This window comes from Oncorhynchus masou, chromosome 31 (genome assembly GCF_036934945.1).
Source record: "Oncorhynchus masou masou isolate Uvic2021 chromosome 31, UVic_Omas_1.1, whole genome shotgun sequence".
NCBI classification, from domain to species: domain Eukaryota; kingdom Metazoa; phylum Chordata; class Actinopteri; order Salmoniformes; family Salmonidae; genus Oncorhynchus; species Oncorhynchus masou.
In genome coordinates this window covers 89,200,641-89,220,302 of record NC_088242.1, presented here as the reverse complement: position 1 = coordinate 89,220,302, position 19,662 = coordinate 89,200,641, and the positions used below count along the sequence as shown (strand labels likewise).

Sequence of the window (19,662 nt, the reverse complement as noted above, 5' to 3'; positions counted from 1 at the left end):
TGTAACCTTTGAGTGGAGAAGCAGCCCTTTATATAGAAGATTGCAATTCTCATCTCCCAAGTTGAAAATGAACAAAGTCATCAAAGCCTTGGCCTAAGCCTGCTTCCCACAGACAATCAGTGCATTCGGAAAGTATTCAGACCCCTTGACTTTTTCCACATTTTGATACGTTACAGCCTTATTCTAAAATGGATTAGATTATAATTTTTTCAAATCAATCTACACACAATACCCCACAACGACAAAGCGAAAACAGGTTTTTGGCAATGTTCGCAAATTTATTTTAAAAAATACCTTATTCACTTAACTTTGCTATGAGACTCAAAATTGAGCAAGGTGCATCCTGTTTGCATTTGGAACCACCAAGACTCTTCCTAGAGCTGGTCGCCTGGGTAAACTAAGCAATCGGGGGAGAAGGGCCTTGGTCAGGGAGGTGACCAAGAACCCAATGGTCACTCTGACAGAGCTCCAGAGTTCCTCTGTGGAGATGAGAGAACCTTCCAGGACAACCATCTCTGCAGCACTCCACCAATCAGGCCTTTATGGTAGAGTTGACAGGCGGAAGCCACTCCTATGTAAAAAGGCACATGACAGCCCGCTTGGAGTTTTTCAAAAGGCAACTAAAGGACTCCAGACCATTAGAAACAAGATTATCTGGTCTGATGAAACCAAGATTGGACTCTTTGGCCTGAATGCCTCAGTTTCTGGAGGAAACCTGGCGCCATCCCTACGGTGAAGCATGGGGGTGGCAGCATCATGCTGTGGTGATGTTTTTCAGCAGCACGGACTGGGAGACTAGTCAAGATCTAGGGAAAGATGAACGGAACAAAGTACAGAGAGATCCTAGATGAAAACCTGCTGCAGAGTGCTCAGGACCTCAGACTGGGGCGAAGGTTCACCTTCCAACAGGATAACGACCCTAAGCACACAGGCAAGATAAAGCAAGAGTGGCTTCGGGACAAGTCTCTGAATGTTCTTGAGTGGCCCAGCCAGAGCCCGGACTTGAACTTGATCGAAGAGACCTGAAAATAGTTGTGCAGTGACACTCCTCATGCAACCTGACAGAGTTTGAGAGGATCTGCAGCGGAAAAACTCCCCAAATCCCCAAATACAGGTGTGCCAAGCTTGTAGCATCATACCCAAGAAGGCTTGAGGCTGTATTCGCTGCCAAAGTTGCTTCAACAAAGTACTGAGTAAAGGTTTTGAATACTTATGTAAATGTGACATTTCCGTTTTTTATTTATTTGCAAATGTGTAGATTGATGAGAAAAAAATTATTTAATCAATTTTAGAATAAGGCTCAGAAAAGAGAGAGAGAGATGGGAGAGAGAAAGAGACAGACAGACACACACACAGCACAAGGCTCTGCATGGTTTATACATGAGGAGACATCAGAGAGTGATGACTAACAGACATTAACACACGTACACACACAGGCCCATCCCCCGTTTCAGTAAGACTAAATGCATTTAACTGCCAATTTGACAAGAGCAAACCTATTATGGGAAAGAGCACTAGCAACAAAAAAAAAGTAAATTAACTCGGAACAATTTCAATCTGGTGGTTCCAAGCTGGTGGTGTCATTCACTAACAAGGTCGCCTCTATGAATGTTGCCTGTGGTTGTCAGTGCTATCTCACATTAAGCCACCCCATGCTCCCATGGTTCCGGCCTCGTCAACAACAGTATCTCCTCTGGCTGCCTTGTTTGCGTCAGACGGCTAGGTCCTCAGAAGATTGGGACAGGGAATGTGCATGTCTGTGTACGTGTCTATGTCTACGTGTGAAGCAGGCTCAGGACGATTTTACATTTAAAAAATTTAACATCAATTTAAGTAGGCAAGTCAGTTAAGAACAAAATTTTTATTTACAATGACGGCCTAAACCGGACCACGCTGGGCCGATTGGGAGTCCCATATGGCGGCGCACAATCACGGCCGGTTGTGATACAGCCTGGATTCAAACCAGGGTGTCTGTAGTGACGCTTCTAGCGCTGAGATGCAGTGTCTTTAATAATGACTGATTGAGGACATACCAGACTCTTGACAGAGTGGGAGAGCAAAAGAAAGGAGGGAGAGAGAGAAGAAGGGGAGAAGTTGAACAGTGGAGAGGGAGGGAAAATGTATATATAGAGATGAAGTGATGGATAATTAAAGTAGGATGGGGAGAAAAAATATTTGACATTCAGAGTTTGAGGACAATTATTCATTTAAGCTTCCCTCCCCTTCTCTCCCTCCCTCCCCTCCCATTCCCCGTTGGCCACAGGAAGCCATGCTGTTTTCTCTCTCCTCTTATCCCCAATCTGTCTGAACACATCTGGGGTGTCTGCTCTGGAATTGACACTAGGGCCTGACAGCAAGGTAAAAAAAACAGAGCGGTAAAAAAAGATGGGATATGATAATGGTTTATCACTCTGTGTGTGTGTGTGTGTGTGTGTGTGTGTGTGTTTTGAAGAAACTGAAAATGATGGATTTACAAGCAGGCAGCGGTGCTATTCTAAACCCAGCCCACGGTGTATGTCTGGGAGGATTCTACACAGCAGAACAGTGTCGGGCCCTAACCCCCTTGTTTTTGTTGTTGTTGCTTTCAGACACAACCCTTCTGCTTCCCAAATGGCACCCTAGTCCTTATGTAGTGCACTACCTTCAGACAGGGCTCAGGTCAAAGGTCGTGCACTACACTGAGTGCCAGGGCCTGGGGCACAGATAAATTAGGCCCAGCACCTTGCCAGCATGTGGGCCGGGCTGATGGATGAGAGAGAGCTGCCTGCGAGGCCACCAAGGGTAATGCCAGGCCACCCAGGGTAATGCCAGGCCACCCAGGGAAATGCCAGGACACCCAGGGCAATGCCAGGCCACCCAGGGTAATCAACTAAACAAGACCCAGTGTAGCTCTGCCCCTAAACTATTTACACTGCAGTGTCAAATTAAATCAACTCAAATCTTATTGGTCACATACAGATGGTTAGCAGATGTTAATGCGAGTGTCGCAAAATGCTTGTACTTCTAGTTCTGACAGTGCAGTAATATGTAACAAGTAATCTAACAATCCCCCAACAACTACCTAATACACACAAATCTAAAGGAATGGAATTAGAATATGTAAATATACAGTGGGGCAAAAAAGTTTTTAGTCAGCCACCAATTGTGTAAGTGTCCCACTTAAAAAGATGAGAGGCTTGTAATTTTCATCATAGATACACTTCAACTATGACAGACAAAATGAGAAAAAAAAATCCAGAAAATCACATTGTAGGATTTTTTATGAATTTATTTGCAAATTATGGTAGAAAATAAGTATTTGGTCAATAACAAAAGTTTATCTCAATACTTTGTTATATACCCTGTGTTGGCAATGACAGAGGTCAAACGTTTTCTGTAAGTCTTCACAAGGTTTTCACACACTGTTGCTGGTATTTTGGCCCATTCCTCCATGCAGATCTCCTCTAGAGCAGTGATGTTTTGGGGCTGATGCTGGGCAACACGGACTTTCAACTCCCTTCAAAGATTTTCTATGGGGTTGAGATCTGGAGACTGGCTAGGCCACTCCAGGACCTGGAGCGGCATAGGCAAGGTGCAATAGATGGTATAAAATACAGTATATACATATGATATGAGTAATGTAAGATATGAAACATTATTAAAGTGGCATTGTTTAATGTGACTAGTGGTCAATTTATTAAAGTGGCCAGTGATTGGGTCTCAGTGTAGGCAGCAGCCTCTCTGAGTTAGTGATTGCTGTTTTGCAGTCTGATATCCTTGAGATAGAAGCTGTTTTCATTCTCTCGGTCCCAGCTTTGTGGCACCTGTACTAACCCCGCCTTCTGGATGGTAGCAGTGTGAACAGGCAGTGGCTCGGAGGGTGGTTGTTGTCCTTGATGATCTTTTTGGCCTTCCTGTGACATCAGGTGATGTAGGTGTCATGGAGGGCAGGTCGTTTGCCCCTGGTGATAAGTTGTGCAGACCTCACTACCCTCTGGAGAGCCTTACAGTTGTGGGCGGGGCAGTTGCCGTACCAGGCTGTGATACAGCCCGACAGGATGCTCATGATTGTGCATCTGTAAAATTTTGTCAGTTTTGGGTGACAAGACAAATTTCTTCAGCCTCCTGAAGTTGAAGAGGTGCATATCACAGAAACTGTGGGTGGACCATTTCAGTTTGTCTGTGATATGTACACAGAGGAACTTAAAACTTTCCACCTTCTCCACTGCTGTCCCTTCGATGTGGATAGGCGGGTGCTCTCTCTGTTGTTTCCTGAAGTCCACGATCATCTCCTTTGTTTTGTTGACGTTGAGAGGTTGTTTTCCTGACACCACACTCCGAGTGCCCTCACCTCCTCACTGTATGCTGTCTCATCGTTGTTAGTAATCAAGCCCACTAGTGTTGTGTCGTCTGAAATCTTGATGATTGAGTTAGAGGCGTGCATGGCCACGCAATTTTGTGTGAACAGGGAGTACAGGAGGGGGCTGAGCACGCACCCTTGTGGGGCCCCAGTGTTGAGGGTCAGTGAAGTGGAGATACTGTTTCCCACCTTTACCACCTGGGGGCTGCCCATCAGAAAGTCCAGGACCCAATTGCACAGGGAGGGGTTGAGACCCAGGACCTCCCTGTTGATGATGAGCTTGGAGGTTACTATGGTGTTCAATACTAAGTTGTAGTCAATGAACAGCATTGTTACATAGGTATTCCTCTTGTCCAGATGGGATAGGGCAGTGTGATGGCAATTGCATCCTCTGTGGACCTGTTGTGGCGGTATGCAAATTGAAGTGGGTCTAGGGTGGCCGGTAAGGTGGAGGTGATATGATCCTTGACTAGTCTCTCAAATGATGACAGAAGTGAGTGCTACGGGGCAGAAGTCATTTAGTTAAGTTATCTTTGCCTTCTTGGGTACAGGAACAATTGTGGCCATCTTGAAGCATGTGGGGACAGCAGACCGGGATAGAAAGCGATTGAATAGGTCTGTAAACCCACCAGACAGCTGGTCTGAGCATGCTCCGAGGACGTGCTAGGGATGTCGTCTGGGCCAGCCGCCTTGCGAGGGTTAAAGCGTTTAAATGTTTTACTCATGTCGGCCATGGAGAAGGAGAGGGGTGCAGTCCTTGTTAGTGGGCCGCGACGGTGGCACTGTATTATCCTCAAAGCGGGCAAAGGACGTGTTTAGTTTGTCTAGAAGCGTGACGTCGGTGTCCGTGACATGGCTGGTTTTCTTTTTGTAGTTCGTGATTTCCTGTAGACCCTGCCACCTACGTCTCGTGTCTGAGCCGTTGAATTGTGACTCCACTTTGTCCCTGTACCGGCATTTTGCTTGTTTGATTGCCTTGCGGAGGGAATAACTACACTGTTTATATTCAGTCATATTCCCAGACCTCTTTCCATGGTTAAATGAGGTGGTTCGCCCTTTCAGTTTTGCGCCGTCGCCATCCACGGTTTCTGGTTAGGGTTTAAATAGTCACAGTGGGATCAACATCTCCAATGCACTTCCTAATAAACTCACTCACCGAGTCAGCGTATCGATGTTCTCGGAGGCTGACCGGAACATATCCCAGTCTGCATGATCAAAACATGCTTGAAGCGTGAATTCCGATTGGTAAGACCAGCATTGAATGGTTTTAGTCACTCGTACATTCTACAAGACGGTAGGAGCAATATAGCGTTGTGGTCGGATTTGCCGAAGGGAGGGCAGGGATGGGCTTTGTACGCATCGCGAAAGTTAGAGTAGCAGTGATTCGAGTGTATTACTCCCGCGAGTACTACAATCAATTTACGGATAGAATTTAGGTAGCCTTATTCTCAAATTTGCTTTGTTAAAATCCCCAGCTATAATAAATAGCTGGGGATAGAGTCCAGTTTACCTAGAGCCCAGTGAAGTTCCTTGAGGGCCATCGTGTTGTCTGCTTGAGAGGAAATGTACACAGCTGTGACGATAACTGATGAGAATTCTCTTGGGAGATATTATGGCCTGCATTTGATTGTGAGGAATTCTAGGTCGGGTGAGCAGAAGGACTTGAGGTCCTGTATGTTGTTATGATAACATCATGAGTCGTTAATCATCAAGCATACACCCACGCTCTTCCTCTTCCCAAAGAGGTGATTATCTCTGTCGGATCAATGCATGAAGAAGCCCGGTGTCTGAACCGATTACAACAACATATCCCGAGAGAGCCATGTTTCCGTGAAACAGAGGATGTTACAATCTCTGATGTCTTTCTGGAAGGCAACCCTTTGCTCAAATTTCGTCTACCTTGTTGTCAAGAGACTGGACATTGGCAAGTAGTATACTCGGGAGCGGTAGGCGATGGGCACATCTACGGAGCCTGACCAGGAGACCATTCCGTCTGCCCCTTCTGCGGCAACGTTGTTTTGGGTCGGCTTCTAGGATTAGATCCACTATCCTGGGTGGTGGTCCAAACAGAGGATCCGCTTTGGGAAAGTCATATTCCTGGTCGTAATGTTGGTAAGTTGACATCACTCTTATATCCAATAGTTCTTCCCGGCTCTATGTAATAAGACTTAAGATTTATTGGGGTAATAAGACTTCTTGGGGTAACAAATGTAACAAATAATACATTTAAAAAAATACTTCATAGTTTCCTAAAGACTCGAAGCGATGCGACCATCTCTGTCGGCGCCATCTTGCTCGTAATGAGTGAACTAGTATTAGCAGGCAAGGCACACAAAGTACAATCAACGCACACACTGTTTTAACACCATGGGCTTTGTGTTTACCTTCCCTTGTCAGTACATATACCCTGATACTATTGTTTAGTACACTCACCAGCTGGGTGCACTTGAGGCTGCATGAGACTGACTGAGGAGTTAAATCTGTCTGCCTTCCGCATTGAGACAGACAGGCAAGCAGCTATACAGTATTTAATCTCAGTCAATCTCCTCCCTTTTCATCCCTCCATCCCGTTCTCCTCCTGACATTGCTCAGCTCTAGTGGAAAAACACATTGAAGAGAAGACTGCCACTCAAAAAGTCAACATTAGCTGCATCCATCGCCACTCGCAGAGAGAGTAGAGCGTGTCATGCTTCCAAAATAATGTCTGAAAGAAAGCTGTAGGAATGAAAGCTCGGTAGAGCTCTGTAAAAATAGAAAATTGGTAGAGTGGTGCTTTGGATACTTTTATTTGTGGCGTAACACCTATAGTAACAGCTCCCACCCTTGACAACACTTTTTAATAGGGTGCTCATCTCTCGAAAAAGTAAAAACAAACCTACCATGTTGGATTTACAAACAAAATGCAATAGGCTAACATTGATTAGTCCCAAAAGTACGAACTCCACCCACCTGACATGCTGGTACTTGAAACAAACAAACTTTTAATTAATTAAACCACCTTAAAAGAAAAAAAAATCAAGTAACAAGTCTGATTTATTGCACAAAATACACTGAACAAAAATATAAATGCAACATGTGAAGTGTTGGTCCCATGTTTTATAGAAATAAAATTAAAGATCCCAGAAATATTCCATACAAACAAAAAGCTAATTTCTCTAAAATGTTGAGCACAAATTTGATTACAGTACATAACTGTTAGTGAGCATTTCTCCTTTGCCAAGATAATCCATCCATCTGACAGGTCTGGCATATCAAGAAGCTGATTAAACAGCATAATCATTACATGGGTGCACCTTGCGCTGGGGACAATAAAAGGCCACTCAAAAATGCAGTTTCGTTGCACAACTCAATTCCACAGATTTCTCAAGTTTTGAAGGAACATGCAATTGGTATGCTGACAGCAGGAATGTCTAACAGAGCTATTGCCAGAGAGAAATTAACATATTCTACCATAAGCCGCCTCCAATATCGTCTTAGAGAATTTGGCAGTACATCCAACCGGCCACACAACGGCAAGACACGTGTGTGGCCGGGGGATTTGCTGATGTCAACAGTGTGGCCAAGGGTCAGATGCTACAGAAAACGAACACAATTGCATTTTATCAATGGCAATTTCAAATCACAGAGATATCGTTATGAGATCCTGAGGCCCATTGTCGTGCCATTCATTCGCCGCCATCACCTCATGTTTCTGCATGATAATGTACGGCCCCATGTCGCAAGTATCTGTACACAATTCCTGGAAGCTGAAAATGTCCCAGTTCTTCCATTGCCTACATACTCACCAGTCATGTCACCCATTGAGCATGTTTGGGATGCTCTGGATCCATGTGTATATCCAGCAACTTCAAACGGCCATTGAAGAGTAGTGGGAACAACATTCCACAGGCCACAATCAACAGCATGCTCAACTGTATATGAAGGAGGTGTGTCACACTGCATGAGGCAAATGGTGGTCACACCAAAAACAGACTGGTTTTCTGATTCACGCCCCTACTTTGATTTTAAGGTGTCTGTGACCAAAATATGCATATCTGTATTCCCAGTCATGTGAAATCCATAGATTACCCTAATGAATTCATTTCGATTGACTGATTTCCTTACATGAATTGTAACTCAGTAAAATCTTTGGAAATGTTGCATGTTGCGTTTATATTTCCGTTCAGTATAGTATAGATATGAAGAATATGGTAGGAGAGCAGCAGACTGATTTAGCAACAGTCATCGTGATTGATTGTCGTGGCAACATGACATAACAAATGGAGGGAACCTCAGGGAGGAGGAGAATGGGGAAAGGAGATTGTTCAGAAGGTCAATGTTGTTGGATCTCACCTTAGCCAAGGTCAATCCTTTCAAAATGGAACCTGCATTCAACCCACAACAGTGTGAACAAGCCAGAGTGATAGAGACCCTAATGACCTTATATTCCCATTGTGGCATGCCTGCCATAGCAGACCTTGACAAGAGCCGATGTAAGACACTGCGAGAGATAAAGCCAACAAGTACGCTCTTTACAATATTCATGACAACAGCTATTTAAACAGGTTTCTAAACATCACCACTGGGGAAGCAACATAGAGAAGACCAGATGGCACTGAATTGAAAGTAAGCCACTGTAAAGTTAAAGCCGGTGTTTGATACAGCAAAATAGTATTTAGAGGTATAAGCCCATTGGAGCATTGAGATAGAGGCCCAATACTGAAACCAGACAGAAATCTACAGCAAGGTATCCCTTGGAACAAGTGGAAACGCTGAGTTCAAGTCTTAACCTTTTGTTCAAGCTCAGCTATAACACACCTGATTCAACTAGTCAACAAATCACCAAGCCATTAGGCTAGTTGAAATAGGTGTAATGCTGGGCAGTAACAAAAAGGTGCAAAACCTAAGGGGACGGCCCTGAGGAAACAATATACCATGCCTTCGGAAAGTATTCAGACCCCTTGACTATTTCAACATTTTGTTACATTACAGCCTTATTCTAAAATGGATTTCATTAGAAATCTACACACAATACCCTATGATGAGAAAGCGAAAAAAAACAGGTTTGTTGCAAATTTATTCAAAATAAAAAAACTAAAATACCTTGTTTAATAAGTATTCAGACCTTTTGCTATGAGACTTGCAATTGAGCTCAGGTGCATCCTGTTTCCATTGATCATCCTTGAGAAATTTCTACGACTTGATTGGAGTCCACCTGTGGTAAATTCAATTGATTGAACATGATTTGGAAAGGCACACACCTGTCTCACAGTTGACAGTGCATGCCAGAGCATAACCCAAGTCACAATCCGAGACAGGATTTTGCTGAGGCACAGATCTGGGGAAGGGTACCAAAACATTTCTGCAGCTTTGAACTTCCCCAGCAACAAAAGTGTCCTGCATCATTCTTAAATGGAAGAAGTTTGGAACCACCACTGTTTCTTCCTTGAACTGGCCGCCCATCCATGCTGAGCAATCAGGGGAGAAGGGCCTTGGTCAGGCAGGTGACCAAGAACCCAATGGTCACTCTGACAGAGCTTCAGAGTTCCTCTGTAGAGATGGCAGAATCTTCCAGAAGAACAACCATCTCTGCAGCACTCCACCAAGCAGGCTTTTATGGTGTTGCCAGACAGAAGCCACTCCTCAGTAAAAGGCACATGATAGCCTGCTTGGAGTTTGCCAAAAGGCATCTAAAGGACTCTCAGACCATTAGAAACAAGATTCTCTGGTCTGATGAAACCAAGATTGAACTCTTTTGGCCTGAATGCCAAGCATAATATCTGAACGAAACCTTGCACCATCCCTACAGTGACACACGGCGGTGGCAGCATCATGCTGTTGGGATGTTTTTCAGCTGCAGGGACTGGGAAACTACTCAGGATCAAGGCAAAGATGAACAGAGCAAAGTACAGATATCCTTGATGAAAATCTGCTCCAGAGCACTCAGGACCTCGGACTGGGGTGAAGGTTCACCTTTCAACAGGACAATGACCCTAAGCACACAACCAAGACAAGGCAAGAGTGGCTTTGGGCCAAGTCTCTGAATATCCTTGAGTGCCCCAGCTAGAGCCCGGACTTGAACCCGATCGAACATCTCTGGAGAGACCTGAAAATAACTGTGCAGCAAAGCTCCCCAAGACACATTTCAGTTGAATACATTTAGTTGGACAACTGACTAGGCATCCTCCTCCCTTTCCCAACCTGACAGAGCTTGAGAGGATCAGGCTGCCAAAGGTGCTTCAACAAAGTACTGAGTAAAGGGTCTGAATACTTCTGTAAATTTGATTCTTTTTTATACATTTGCAAAAATGTCAAAATAATGTTTTTGCTTTGTCATTATGGGGAATTGTGTGTAGATTGATGAGGGGAAAAAACAATTTAATCAATTTTAGAATAACGATGTAATGTAACAAAATGTGTAAAAAGACAAGGGGTCTGAATACTTTCTGAATGCACTGCATTAGAGTAAAAAGCTGTAAAAGAGAGGGAACAACACACAGTGCAGTGACAAGTCACGATGGCCACCTTCCCCACTCTCTCATGTTAATACAGTAGTTCTATTGGTTAGGTTGCATCCCTGACCCTCCCTCAGTCGCCAGGCAACCGATACAACAGTCAGCCAATACGCCCCCCTGCAAAGACAAAGAGAGAAACACAGATTAAAGCATTTTCCTTTGCTGCTACTGCTACTAACTTCCTTATCAAGGTAATGATAACAAGGCTAACAGTGCTAACTTCAGTGCTAACTTTCTTAGCAATCCTACTAATAACAAGTTTGATAATAAGCAGGCATTACAAAAAGTGCTAACTTCTTTAGCAAGGCTAATGAAAAATGGGGCTAAATATTAGCATTAGCCTGAATTAGAGATACAATTACCACCAGCCATCATAGAACATTTATTATCCACCTCTTACATTTAAGCTAAAAGATCACTAGTTTTTCACTTCATGTTAATAATGCTTGTTGCCGTTTTCAAAATTGCTATGTCCACTATGGGCTAATCCTATTTTAAGTCCTACAGAATACGAGAGAAAACTAATACCCTCAAACTGAGTGTTACAATTGAGAACTGAACACAGGGCTCTAACCTCTACCCCCTGACATTGTCTGTCTTCTGTAAAATGCTGAGGCGAGTCATAAATACACTACATGACCAAAAGTATGTGGACACCTGCTCGTCGAACATCTCATTCCAAAATCATGGGCATTAATATGGAGTTGGTCCATCCATTGCCTCTATAACAGCCTCCACTCTTCTGGGAAGGTTTTCCACTAGATGTTGGAACATTACTGCGGGGACTTGCTTCCATTTAGCCACATGAAATCTAGTGAGGTTGGGCAATTAGGCCTGGCTCGCAGTCTGTGTTCCAATTCATCCTAAAGGTGTTCGATGGGGTTGAGGTCAGGGCTCTGTGCAGGCCAGTCAAGTTCTTCCACACCGATCTCAACAAACCATTTCTGTATGGACCTTGCTTTGTGCAAGGGGGCATTGTCATGTTGAAACAGGAAAGGGCCTTCACAAAGTGTTGCCATAAAGTTGGAAGCACAGAATCATCTAGAATGTCATTGTGTGCTGTAGCATTAAGCTTTCCCTTCACTGGAACTAAGGGACCCAAACCATGAAAAACAGCCCCAGACCATTATTCCTCCTCCACCAAACTTTACAGTTGGCACTATGCATTGGGGCAGGTAGCCCCAATGGATAGCATGAATCTGGGTTTGGCGGATGCCAGGAGAATGCTAAACCCAGATTCATCCGTCAGACTGCCAGATGGTGAAGCGTGATTCATCACTCCAGAGAACGCATTTCCACTGCTCCAGAGTCCCATAGCAGCGAGCTTTACACCACTCCAGCTGATGCTTGGCATTGCGCATGGTGATCTTAGGCTTGCGTGCGGCTGCTCGGTCATGGAAGCACATTTCATGAAGCTCCCGACGAACAGTTCTTGTGCCGGTACTGAGTGTTGTAACCGAGAACAGACGATTTTTAGGCGCTACGCTCTTTAGTGTCCCGTTCTGTAAGTTTGTGTCGCCTACCACTTCGTGGCTGAACCGTTGTTGCTTTAGGCGGTCCACTTCAGAATAGCACTTACAGTTGACTGGTGCAGGTCTAGCAGGGCAGAATTTTTACTAACTTGTTGGAAAGGTGGCATCCTATAACAGTGCCATGTTGAGAGTCACTGAGCTCTTCAGTAAGGCAATTCTACTGCCAATGTTTGTCTATGGAGATTGCATGGCTGTATGCCCAAACCTGTCAGCAACGGGTGTGGCTGAAATAGCCGAATCCACTAGTTTGAAGGGGTGTCTATATATATAGTGTATACAGGGGAGGTGCTGGGCTGTCAGGCTATCGGCCCCAGCCAGATAGATGCTGATATTCAGCTATCTGCTACAGAACGGTCCATTTGACAGCACTCTAACCACAAATCAACACCCAGATTAAGGAGCGAGGAACAGAGGGGGAAGGGAGAGAGGGAGCGAGAAAGAAAGAAAAGAAAAGAAAGAAAGAAAGAAAGGAGAGGGGGGAGAGAGGGGACTCCACTGTCTTGTGGACACAGGATTCCGGGGAGAGGTAGGAGGTGTAAGGGAAGGGGGGAAGAAGGAGTGGGGGATTTAGGAAAAAACAAGGAAGAGACAGAGAGAAAAAGAGACTGACAGAAGAAGGGGGCAGGGGAGGAAGATGACCAGAAGTGACAGACCAAAGGGTCAGAGACAGAACTGGAGAGAGAGGAGAGAAGAAGGGGGGTAAAAACAAACAGAAAGGGAACGAGAATGAGTCAAGAGGCGGAGACGAGGTGGTGAAAAAGAGGTGAGAGATGGCAGGAAGGAGGAGGACAAGAAGATAGAGAAAACACTAAATAAATGCAGGAGAGAGACAGAAAGAGTAAGATGGAAAGAGAGACAGAAAGGAAGAGGGGTAGAGCGAAACAGAGAGAGAGACAGAAAGATGGGTAAAGAAAGAGAGAGAGAGCTCTCGCTCCACTGCCTACTTGCTCGCTAGGCCTACTTGTTGTTAATTAAGGCTGACCTAACTAAGACTGAGGAAAAGAGCATTACAGCTCAGGACAAGGAACAAGACATGTACACATACAGCCAGAGAATATAGCCTTGAAGCTCTAGTCTGGTCTGTCAAGGCAGGGCCAGCACACCAATGAAGGCTTTACGCCAAAACACCTTAGTAGTCAAAGGAGCACTTTTGAAGTCAGGTGTCTTGCATTCCCTTTGTTCTTTAAATCATGGACTTAGTGGAACTGTGAGGTAGTGGTAGCTGTCCCGTGTAGCTCAGTCGACAGACCATGGAGCTTCCAACGTCAGGGTTGTGGGACAGATTCCAAAGGGGAACCAGTATGTAAATGTATGGACTCACTACTATACGTCGCTCTGCATAAGAGAGTCTGCTAAATGACTCAAATGTAAATGTATTCTGCTGGGTTATTTAATGCTCAAGGCCGATAGTGATGACTGGTCAAGCCCGGAAGGCTATTAAAGTGATTTAGGTACATTTTGTATTGGTTAATACAACAAAGAGTATGAGTACATTTTGTTTCTGTTACATTTTGAACATAAGCAACTTTGAAAACAGCGACAGAGCACTCACATATTTTATTTGAAAATATAGTCCTGCAAGCTACTTCTAAGACATCATCAGTCCTACCCAGAGCTTGGCTGGTTGACTGACCCTTCACCCCACCACCACCACACACTTATCAACACTGACTGACCCTTCACCCCACCACCACCACACACTCATCAACACTGACTGACCATTCACCTCCACACACATATTCAAAACCGCGCACACACACACCAAGACAAAGCTGAGCTCCCGTTACCCTGGATACACAGACCACAAAGGGACAGTTTACCCCACAGTCAACCATTACCCCAGACCCCAGAGGACACCTCATAAATATTGTTGGGTATCAGGACTTCAATGAATGACAATTAGTTGGCTCGTCCCAAAACGGCACCCTGTTCCCTATATAGTGCATTACTTCTGACCACAACCTTATACACAGTTGAAGTCGGAAGTTTACATAAACTTATGTTGGAGTCATTAAAATTCACTATATCACAATTCCAGTGGGTCAGAAATTTACGTACACTAAATTGACTGCGCCTTGAAACAGCTTGGAAAATTCCAGAAGATTATGTCATGGCTTTAGAAGCTTCTGATAGGCTAGTTGACATAATTTGAGTCAATTGGAGGTGTACCTGTGGATGTATTTCAAGGCCTACCTTCAAACTCAGTGCCTCTTTGATTGACATCATGGGAAAATAAACAGAAATCAGCCAAGACAGAAAAAAATGTAGACCTCCACAAGTCTGGTTCATCCTTGGGAGCAATTTCCAAATGCCTGGAAAGACCACGTTCATCTGTACAAACAATAGTCCGCAAGTATAAACACCATGGGACCACGCAGCGAACATACCACTCAGGAAGGAGACGTGTTCTGTCTCCTAGAGATGAACGTACTTTGGTGCGAAAAGTGTAAATCAATCCCAGAACAACAGCAAAGGACCTCGTGAAGATGCTGGAGGAAACAGGTACAAAAATGTCTATATCCACAGTAAAACGAGTCCTATATCGACATAACTTGAAAGGTCGCTCGGCCTACTTACTTCCAAAGTTGTGGCAAAATGGCTTAAGGACAACAAAGTCAAGGTATTGGAATGGCCATCACAAAGCCCTGAAAATGTGTGGGCAGAACTGAAAAAGCGTGTGTGAGCAAGGAGACCTACAAACCTGACTCAGTTACACCAGCTCTGTCAGGAGGAATGGGCCAAAATTCACCCAACTTATTGTGGGAAGCTTGTGGAAGGCTACCCGAAACTTTGACCCAAGTTAAACAATTTAAAGGCAATTCTACCAAATACTAATTGAGTGTATGTGAACTTCTGACCCACTGGAAATGTGATGAAGTAAATAAAGGCTGAAATCCTTCTCTCTACTATTATTCTGACATTTCACATACTTATAATAAAGTGGTGATCCTAACTGACCTAAAGCAGGGGATTTTTACTAGGATTAAATGTCAGGAATTGTGAAAAACTGAGTTTAAATGTATTTGGCTAAGGTGTATGTAAACTTCTGACTTCAACTGTAAAAGTAGTGCACACTATGAAGGGAATAGGGTGCCATTTGCGACACAGATAATGTGTTATCATGTTCATGCCACTACTGTTTCCTTTTCTGTTGTGTAGTCCTCACCAAAGGCTCTCAGAGTGAAATGCAATCGCTCAGAGTACGCCAGCATTCTTCCCACTCCAGAGACCAACACTATGTTCATAAGGACTATGTGAGAGCTGGACTGCAGCAGTGGAGACTGAGAATAACACTATCTGGATAGTCCATCCGTAGATGCTCTATAGACTATCACTATCATTTCAAACATCTACTAACCCTTACCCTAACCTTAACCCTTACCCTAACCTTAACCCTAACCTTAACCCTTACCCTAATCCAAACCTTACCCTAACCTTAACCCTTACCCTAACCTTAACCCTTACCCTAACCTTAACGCTTACCCTAACCTTAACGCTTACCCTAACCTTAACCCTTACCCTAATCCAAACCTTACCCTAACCTTAACCCTTACCCTAACCTTAACCCTTACCCTAATCCAAACCTTACCCTAACCTTAACCTTACCCTAACCTTAACCTTACCCTAACCTTACCCCTTACCCAAACCTTAACCCTTACACTAATCCAAACCTTACCCAAACCTTACCCTAACCCTAACCTAACCTTACCCTAACCTAACCTTACCCTAACCCTTACCCTAACCTTAACCCTTACCCTAATCCAAACCTTACCCTAACCCTAACCATACCCTAACCCAAACCTTACCCTAACCCAAACCTTACCCTAACCTTACCCTAACCCTTACCCTAATCCAAACCTTACCCTAACCCTAACCATACCCTAACCCTTACCTTACCCTAACCTTACCCTAACCCTAACCCTAACCTTACCCTAACCCTTACCCTAACCCAAACCTTACCCTAACCCTACTCTTACCCTAAACCTAACCTTAACCCTTATCCTAACCAAAACCTTACTCTTACCCTAACCAAAACCTTACCCTAACCTTAACCCTTACCCTAACCTTAACCCGAACCTTAACCCTAACCTTAACCAAAATCTTACCCTAACCTTAACCCATATCCTAACCCTAACCCTAATCTTAAACCTTATCCTAACCCAAATCCTAACCCTTATTCTGAACCTAACCGTAACCTTAGCAAGCAGAGCATCTACAGATGTACTATCCAAATAAAGTGTGACCGGGCTGTGACTGCAACAAATGGTCATTTAAGGTACTCCCTCCTCTGAAGTAAGAGAGTCAGGAGACAGATACACTCTCAGACAGACTCTCAGACTATACAGACACACACACTCAGATAAATTGTATGCTTTCCCAAACTTGAAACTCACAGGCCGCCAGAATCTTAGACAGCCAGCCAAACAGCCAGCCCGACTCTTAGACACAACTAGAGGCTGGGATGGGACTGAATGCCAGTCACTGTGACACAGAGTGCAGTGTAGCTGGCTGTCGACCCACTTCAGTCCTCAACACACAATCACACACACAGTCAATAACAAGCTGTCAGGGAACACAACACACTGGAGACTTTACACACACACTGAGTCTCTGAGTGATGTACATGCACACACACACACACACACACACACACACACACACACACACACACACACACACACACACACACACACACACACACACACACACACACACACACACACACACACACACACACACAGTGGACAGTGTAATTAGAGAGATCCATATACGTCTCCTTCTGCCACCGGTCTCTCCACCACTATTAAATCACACAGCTCACATTAACTATGGACCGGGAGCTAATACCACTATTAAATCACACAGCTCACATTAACTATGGACCGGGAGTTAATACCACTATTAAATCACACAGCTCACATTAACTATGGACCAGGAGTTAATACCACTATTAAATCACACAGCTCACATTGAATATGGACCGGGAGTTAATACCACTATTAAATCACACAGCTCACATTAACTATGGACCAGGAGTTAATACCACTATTAAATCACACAGCTCACATTAACTATGGACCAGGAGTTAATACCACTATTAAATCACACAGCTCACATTGAATATGGACCAGGAGTTAATACCACTATTAAATCACACAGCTCACATTAACTATGGACCAGGAGTTAATACCACTATTAAATCACACAGCTCACATTAACTATGGACCAGGAGTTAATACCACTATTAAATCACACAGCTCACATTAACTATGGACCAGGAGTTAATACCACTATTAAATCACACAGCTCACATTGAATATGGACCAGGAGTTAATACCACTATTAAATCACACAGCTCACATTAACTATGGACCGGGAGTTAATACCACTATTAAATCACATATCAATCTTATAAAACATTCTAGTCATCACAGGGCTCCATACTGCAACTATTTGGTCTCATTTAGCGACCCTTTTAACTTGGCTATTAAACAGGTGAAAAATGTAATTGGTCGCACTGGTGTGAGCTGCACATTCTACCTGCACATTCACCTCGATCAAAACATCCTATTTTTGGGGAGGATAAAAATGAAAACATTTCTGTGTGTTTTGTTGTTGTTGAATTTTACCGTTTTTTTCTCCCCAATTTCGTGGTATCCAATTGTTTTAGTAGCTACTATCTTGTCTCATCGCTACAACTCCCGTACAGGCTCGGGAGAGACGAAGGCTGAAAGTTAGGGGTCCTCCGATACACAACCCAACCAAGCCGCACTGCTTCTTAACACAGCGCCATCCAACCCGGAAGCCAGCCGCACCGATGTGTCGGAGGAAACACTGTGCACCTGGCGACCTGGTTAGCGCGCACTGCGCCCGGCCCGCCACAGGAGTCGCTGGTGCGCGATGAGACAAGGATTTCCCTACCGGCCAAACCCTCCCTAACCCGGACGACGCTAGGCCAATTGTGCATCGCCCCAAGGAACTCCCTGTCGCGGCCGGTTACGACAGAGCCTGGGCGCGAACCCAGAGTCTCTGGAATTTGTTAAACAGCAAAGTGCATTATCCTCATGATTCCTATTATATAACTGTCTGCCCTGCTGCAGTGCCTGCATTCTCCACTGGGGCCTTCTGCTGTAATGAGCAAGCCTCTCAACACCTCTCTCCCCCTCATAATGAGCAAGCCTCTCAACACCTCTCTCCCCCTCATAATGAGCAAGCCTCTCAACACCTCTCTCCCCCTCATAATGAGCAAGCCTCTCAACACCTCTCTCCCCCTCATAATGAGCAAGCCTCTCAACACCTCTCTCCCCCTCATAATGAGCAAGCCTCTCAACACCTCTCTCCCCCTCATAATGAGCAAGCCTCTCAACACCTCTCTCCCCCTCAACTGCCCATCGACTGTATAACATTTCAAAATGCTACTGTGGGGGAAAAAACTACTTTGGAAGCAACTAGTTGTCGTTGTTCAAGAGAGGGGGTGTATTACTCAACCATCATTATTGAGCTCAAAGCACACTCAAGATATCTGATATGGCCTCGGTCATCACTAGGACTTGGTCAGGTCAGAACAACAGATTTTTACCTTGTCAGCTCGGGGATTCGATCCAGCAACCTTTCGATTACTGGCCCAACTCTCTAACCACTAGGCTACCAAGCACATTACAGCCCACGAGGAACATACATGCACACACAGCATATACAAGGAGCTACATGGATAAGCACTCAGTCAGTCTGGTTGGACACCGCGGTTTGAAAAGCAGAGCACACACACACACCAGACTGAATGGGCATGGGGGGGTGCTAGATGTCCTTTATCCACTAGTGATACTGGTGATTCCAACTCTTTCGGTTGATGGCACCAGCACATGATATGGTCCCACCACTGACCTGAACTATATCCTGTAATGGTCCTGCGTTCATACGGAAACAGGCTAATAATGACTAGCCTTCATTTAAATTAGCATGCCCTTCTGTTCTTGCATTGATTTGGATATATTTACTCAGGGTTCAATATTAACTTTTTTTCCTCACTGGCAGTTAAATGTATTGGGGTGTATGCTTTCTCTCTATATCCAGATACTAATAGGCTATATTTGGTTATTATTTAATTAAACAGCTGTATGATGTAATTAAGCAATGCAAGACATTACTCTGTTACAATTGCACTGCATTCATAGCATACATTTCTGTTTCTAAAGTAGGCCTGTAACTTGAAGAAATAGAACGCTGCCCCTTTAATACCGACTGCTTTCCAAGAGATTGATACTATGTCTATAGTAGTCTAGCCAATACCTACAGT

The 19,662-nt window shown here is 44.4% G+C and overlaps 1 protein-coding gene across 1 annotated transcript in view; it reads right to left on the bottom strand.

The window, feature by feature from the left end:
• Positions 1–7,109: 7,109 nt before the first annotated feature.
• Positions 7,110–19,662, bottom strand: part of LOC135525045 (inaD-like protein) — a 135,187-nt gene continuing 122,634 nt past the window's right edge. Inside the window, exon 27 of the mRNA XM_064952811.1 lies at positions 7,110–10,950. Within this exon, the coding sequence (XP_064808883.1) occupies positions 10,934–10,950 (17 nt within the window). The 3' untranslated portion in view covers positions 7,110–10,933. The remainder of the gene's footprint in view (positions 10,951–19,662) is intronic.